Source organism: Austrofundulus limnaeus, unplaced genomic scaffold, assembly GCF_001266775.1.
Source record: "Austrofundulus limnaeus strain Quisiro unplaced genomic scaffold, Austrofundulus_limnaeus-1.0 Scaffold241, whole genome shotgun sequence".
NCBI lineage: Eukaryota > Metazoa > Chordata > Actinopteri > Cyprinodontiformes > Rivulidae > Austrofundulus > Austrofundulus limnaeus.
The window spans coordinates 621,533-628,139 of NW_013952643.1; the positions used below are offsets into that span (position 1 = coordinate 621,533).

The window sequence follows — 6,607 nt, forward strand, 5'->3', positions numbered from 1 at the left end:
GGTTTATTATTTAACCAGGAAAATCCCAATTATTACAACTAATTTCTAGTACTTAAAAATTAATGTTAAATTTATATAAGCTTTTAACTTTTATATTGGTCAAAATAAAATAAAATTGTTAAGCATGCTCTAGAAAAGGTTATGTTTTTAGATCAGTTATTCCTTTCATGAAGATCACACAACTGAATAAAATGTACTCAAAATAACATTTTAGATTTCCTTCACACCTGCCCATTAACTTCATTTCTTACCTGAGACCCTCTGTCCTTCCTGAGACCCTCTGTCCTTCCTGCTGACTCTGCCTGTCTGTAACCAGATCCTACATCAACAGATAGATTAAGTATTCGTTTTTTTACTGCCACCTGAAGTCAGCTTTAAAAACTCAAGAAAATATAATAAAATTAAATGAATAAATAACAGATGACTAATTATTATTTCCATCACCCGACTGTTAAAAATTAAAAGTTTTCTGGCCATGAAGCTCTGTTTTTATGCAGAAAATACAGAAACTCAATTTTCTAAACTAAATTTCAACTAAAATTTTCTGACGTGATCATTTTATTCTAGCTAAGATGAGGAAAAACAGTAGATGTACTACTATAAGATTGATAAGGTTTACTACAGGTGTTCTGAAGCTCCTAATTACTGACATAATTGCTGATTTTATGAATTATAACAGGGAATCAATAAATATCAGAGTGGACTTGGACTCAATTTCGGCATAAAATAAAGTTTAACAACTCAATAACAGATTAAAAGTCATCACTAAAGTTTAACTGATTGGTAACGTTAGCTGATTGGTAACTAGCGGCAAGCTAACTTTTCATAGGATAAACAACAGACCTGTGGAGTAATTTGGACTTATTTCTGGTTCTTTTTGAAGAATAACGTTTGACCAAAAGCTGAATGTTATCATATGTTAATGAGAACGACGTTTCCTGCTCCGTGACTCTCGTCTGAGCAGCATAATGTTTACAAAGCAGGCAGCCGCGCGCATGTGTGTGTGTGTGTGTGTGTGTGTGTGTGTGTGTGTGTGTGTGTGTGTGTGTGTGGATGGGTTTTTCCTACAACATGGGGTATTTTTTACAACAAAAAGCAGCCAGGTGGGGACCGAAGTGAATAGTGGGGACCATTGTCAGGTCCCCACGGGTCCAAATGCATGTTACAGGTGTGGGGTTAGGTTTAGGACCAAGGTTTAGGTTAGTTTTAGGGTCAGGTAAGTTTCTGTGAGGTTAATTTTAGAGTATATGGTCAGGGTTAGGCTATAAAGTCTAAAAAACATGAATGGAAGTCAATGGAAGGTCCCCAAGGGGTCGAGAAACAAATAAAATCATAAAAATCTGTTCCAAATTGTGCCAAAATTTAAGACTTCGGGCTAAACGTCAAATTTAAAATTGTGTTGATAGATAAATAAATACAAAACTTTATTTTTAATGTTCGTCGTATTTGAAGTGGAAAGGAACATCAAGCAGACTAAACCGGAGCAGTCAGTCTGCCTGGTGGCATTAATCGTATTAATCGTCAAGTGCCAAAATGTAATCGATCAATGTTTTTCTGACGATTAATTGCACACGATAGGATTATGCCCAACCCTAGTTAGAATACGGGACAACGAGCGTCCCTTACGGGACACTTCAATTAGGCTGAAAATACGGGAAATCCCGGCCAATACGGGACAGCTGGTAACCCTATGGCCATGTTACTTCAACATTTCTTGGCTGAGGCAACCAAACTACATCAAATTAACTCAGTTGTATAAGTACATCTAKTGTCCTTCCTGTAAGGCTCCCTTTTGTTTAATTCAGTGATTCATAAGCTATTTTGCAGACAGACACATGCACCTGACATGAGGTAAAGCTGAAAAATTTCCAGCTACAAACTCATCAYTTGATGCAGATGTTGAAGTGAAATGACAGAAGCAATAAACATTTTATGAGTTACAGGCAGTTTTCATGACCCTGAGACAGAACAACACTGTTATTGTCCATTATAAATCTGGTGTGAAGGTGTAAACAAGGTGAAAACAACACAACCAATCAGGTTTGGTCTCAGTTTTTTCACATAATTTCTTCCGACTGAGATCAGACCAAATGAACCCTAAACCATCTTTGGGAAAATTACTTGCTTTTGTTTTGGCTTTCACTAATTTCCTGCTTTGCTGAAGTGAGGCAGAGTGATAATGTTTTAACTTTTGGAATAGTTCCTATTCAAGATGGTTGCCACAGCTAAAAGAGCTTTGCAAAACACAAAAACAGCTATAACTTTGTCAAACAGAGACTGACCTAAATTTGGAGATGGTAGCATTGTCAACACATAATTTGAGCATCAACAGATTAAAAGCAACAGATTAAAAACCAGCATTCCTTTAAGAAATATAGGCCTTAAAGATTTTCTTTCTTTAAAAAAGGAAGCAGAGTTTTTGATAGCTAAAGCTAGCTAGCTACCTGATTTGAAGCCTTTTATTGTTCTGTGGAATTGTTTGTCAGAGTGAAAGCTGCCACAGGACAAAATCTGAGTCTTTACTCACTGATGTCCACTGCAGGTCGCTCTTCTTTAGAAGTTTCCTGATCTTCCTCAGAGCTTTATTCCTTTTTTTCAACACTCTCAGTGGGTTAAAACCAAGCTAGAACAAGGTCAGAAATAGAAGCAAACTGATTAACTTTACTCATCACCATCTGGTATTGTAAGTGAATTATGTTCTCTGGTAAAACTTACAGCTTCCACCAACTTGTTCCTGAAGAAATCCATGTTGGCAAAGAAGATTGGCGACGGGATCCTGAAGATCATCACTCCTTCTGGCTCGTATATCTGCAGAGAGCCACGGCTAACATATTAGGATAAAAATATAGTAAAGTGTAGGTATTATGTACAAAACAGGAAACCAAACTAAAAAAAGGGACATTTTGAAGCGGCATGCTCCTTGGTACACCTAACTGTGGCGACCATCTGAAATCAGCATGCCTCCAAATGTTTAGATACTCATCAAGTAGACAAAAATTTTAAACAAATAACTGAGGAATTTGCCCGCAGTCAATGTGTTTCTAAAAGTAACTGCACTGTAAAAAAAAGAAATGTTGGATTTACTTAACCATGTTATGTGACCTGGTTCCACTTAACTGAGTTGAGTAAATTCAAAGCAATATACCAGTTTTTTAACCAAAGAACATGAGCATGTTGCTTCGAATTTACTCAACTCAGTTAAGTGGAACCAGGTCACATAACATGGTTAAATAAATCCAACATTTCATTTTTAGAGTGTGGCGTGGCCATTTTGAGTTGGGTTGACCAAAATAATCCATCGTAGCCTTTGATAAATACTCTGAGAGTTTCAATCATTTCTCAGCTGTGACACCTCTGATGAAGATGGAAGTATACGTTGAAACATGTCAGGTATGTCTGAAGAGACATGAAATAAAAGTGTCTAGTAACTAAGAAAATTTAAGATTTATCATATATTATCACATATAGACACAATAGGATTATTCAATCATTTCTGTCCAGTGGTTCAGATGATATTTCAGAGTGTAAAGTTAATTACATCATCATGGTAACTCAAAATGTCAATCATTACACAACTCAATCCAGAGCGACTTGTTTTGATGCATTTCCATACAGCATTTGTACTTTTTCTTCATGGCAGGACCTTAAGAGAAGCATGAAATTATGCAAATTCAATTTTACCATCAAATTTACATTTAAGTACTTCCCTCTGAGCATTTCCAGTAAATCAAACCTTWGTGAGAATCAAATGAAATCAGAACCAGGCAACAGGAAGTAAAAGGTTCAAGTTCTCTAATACAAACAATGTACTGTATATTGCAGGTTTAATGGATGTCTTTTGTTTGTCTGCTTAAAAATATTTCATGAACCACTGGGTGAATTTGAATGAAACTTACAGAAAGTAATCAATGGTTGAACATTTACAAATAAATTTTGAACAAACAGATGACCTTAAAAGCCACAAAAACTTCCAGTAAATTTTACACCTAATTTGGAGCAATACTTAATGCAAATAATCCCCWAAAAATGGCACAAAATCTTTGTTTAAAACTTTGCTATTAACTATTGTCAGTCAGTTTTGATTGTTAGCAAAATCTATCATGAATCACTGGTCAGGAAATAATTAGCTCTACCTCTACATCTGCTCACATTCTCTGACAGTGTGTTTGATGAAAGCATCTTTTCAGGAAACACTAGGCCTCTAATTTATGTCAGTGCTTTAAAAAGTAACTTAGAATCACACTTTTACAAGGGAAGTCATTTACAACATTCAGTCATGTATTTCACCCAGATGAGGTTTATGCTTCAAAAACAAAGTGACAAAAGACTTTTATATTTCTTTTAGAGTAGATTAGATTAGATTAGACCTTTATTGTCATTGTACAGAGCACAATGAAAATAGTATCTGCTTTATTGTAAGACGTGATGTGTTCCTTATCTTAGTCTTGTTAATATGTAATCTGAATCAGCTAGTTTGCAATGTGTATAAAGATACAAGCATAAAAAGAGACTGTGAATGAAAGTGCAATAAAAGAAGCCATTTAAACCTGGTTTTACTCAGATTTAAAGCAATAACTTGTAATGTTTTGAAGTATTTAAATTTTAAATCACCAAACAGGACTTTTTTTTATTGTTTGTCCCCTTTACCACTCCTGACCTAAATGCCAACTTTGTCAAAATCAAAATGTGATGACAACAGTACTTTTGATTCAAAGCTGATGTTTTGTGTTGATTTGCAAAAATAAATAAATAAATAAATAAATAAATAAATAAATAAATAAATAAATAAATAAATAAATAAATAAATAAATAAATAAATAAATAAATAAATAAATAAATAAATAAATAAATAAAAATAAAAATAAATTAAATTAAATGAAGCAAAAAAAATTTTTTTAGGTACCAGATGTTTTGCTGTGAGAACAGGAAGGAATGTAAGAACTGGTCATGTTGTCGTATTTGTTTAATGAAAAGCAGAATCTCAGCAGGTTAACTTAGCTTATGTACCAGAATTGAAATGTCCTATGGTTCTACACACTCCCTTACAATAAGGATTTCTAGTATTTGAAGCTAAAAGACAAGATTATGGTGGGGGTGCTTATGGCAGAGTGGTTAGTGGCGTTGTCTCGTGGCTACAGTGCTACAGTGTAGCTTATTTCAGTGTGTGAATAAGGGGCAGAGCCAGAGTCAAATAATGGGTATAAAGAGGCTAGTGGGTAGGAATCCTGGATTTTGTGTATTTAAATTTTGTTAGAAATTGTTCTCTGATACTACTGTATTATATAAAATTTCAGCTGTGWATGTTCAAAATGGCTGAATTATAGCCCTTTGTAAAATTAGCATTAGCATATGTGGTTAGCTTAATTTGGGCAATTCAATTCAATTCAATTCAATTCAATTCAAAAATACTTTTTTGATCCCAGAGGGAAATTAGGTAATTGGCATGTCTCTTGGTAACTCCACAACAAATTTCAACTCAATAAGTCTTAATATGGCTAAATTATAACCTTTTAAAGTAAGCTGTGCTGGCCATCTTGAATTTTCAATTAGCATTTAGGATTTGGTATAGATTTGTCAGCTTTGTATATCTGAAAAGTATAATGGATCCTTTTTAGCTATGATCACACAAAATTTCAGCTCAATGTTTCTTAAAACAGCTGAATCAGCCCGGTCCGGGCCTTGGCTGTCTGCTCTTCCACACCCCAGAATGGATGGGCTTGCCTCCTGGGTTCGGATATGGCCCACCCTCTGTAGGGGGCAGGTACGTGTCCTTGACCTGGGGGGTATAGAGTGTGTATTGGGAGTGTGAGTGGGGTGTGACATTCTTCTTGTCTGGCTTTGAATGAGTGGGTGTGAGAACGAGGGTGGGACTGTGTGATTGTGTTTGTGTATGATTGAGTATTTGTCAGGCTGGGACTCGGGCTGCCCCCTCATTTGGTTCACCTGAGAGCCCTCTGCTAGTGGTGGGCTTTGCCCCTGGCCGCACTGCCCTCTGGTGGGGTTTACCTCTGCCCGCCGGTGCGCTGGTGGCTCTCAATGTCTGGGGCTGGGTGCTTGGGCATGTGCCGGCTTGGCCTGGTGACTGCCTGGCGGGGCTTGGGTCCTCTGGCCTTGTTGGGCCTTGGCCTGGGGGKGCGGGGTTGCGCCCTGAGGTTCCGGGTCTCTGTGTCCATGCCTGGTTCTGCTCGGGTGTGGCGGGGGCCGGCGGGGCCTGTGGTCGTAGCTGTGGGCCCTGTGGGTTCTGCATGTGGTTGCTGGTGGGGCTCTCCTGGTTCTCTCCTGTGTTCCTCTCAGGGGGTGGGTTGGTAGTTTTTGCTGCGCAGGTGGCCTTGGGGGCTCAGTGCTTGGGGTCTCTCTTGGGGTCTGTGGCTCTGGTCCCCCTTATGTTTGCCTTGGGTCTTGGGGGTCRGGTCTGTGGTCTTCACAGTCACTATTTAATATTCCACTGGAGAAATCTTGTATTTATATGCATGTTCACAACCGCTATATACGTATTTATATATATATATATAGCAGGACTTCCTCCTGGGTTTTCTGCATGTTTCCTCTCTGCTGAGCAGCTTCCCTGTTTTTCATTTCAAACCATGAAACAGAAACGAGTTTCAGA

The 6,607-nt window shown here is 37.5% G+C and overlaps 1 protein-coding gene across 1 annotated transcript in view; it reads right to left on the reverse strand.

Annotated features, from left to right (window-relative positions):
- Positions 1-6,607, reverse strand: part of LOC106525800 (chloride anion exchanger) — a 32,601-nt gene that overhangs the window by 5,868 nt on the left and 20,126 nt on the right. Inside the window, exons 14-15 of the mRNA XM_014020138.1 lie at positions 2,716-2,808; positions 2,528-2,623 (exon numbers count right to left, since the gene is read on the reverse strand). Of these exons, the coding sequence (XP_013875592.1) occupies positions 2,528-2,623; positions 2,716-2,808 (189 nt within the window). The remainder of the gene's footprint in view (positions 1-2,527; positions 2,624-2,715; positions 2,809-6,607) is intronic.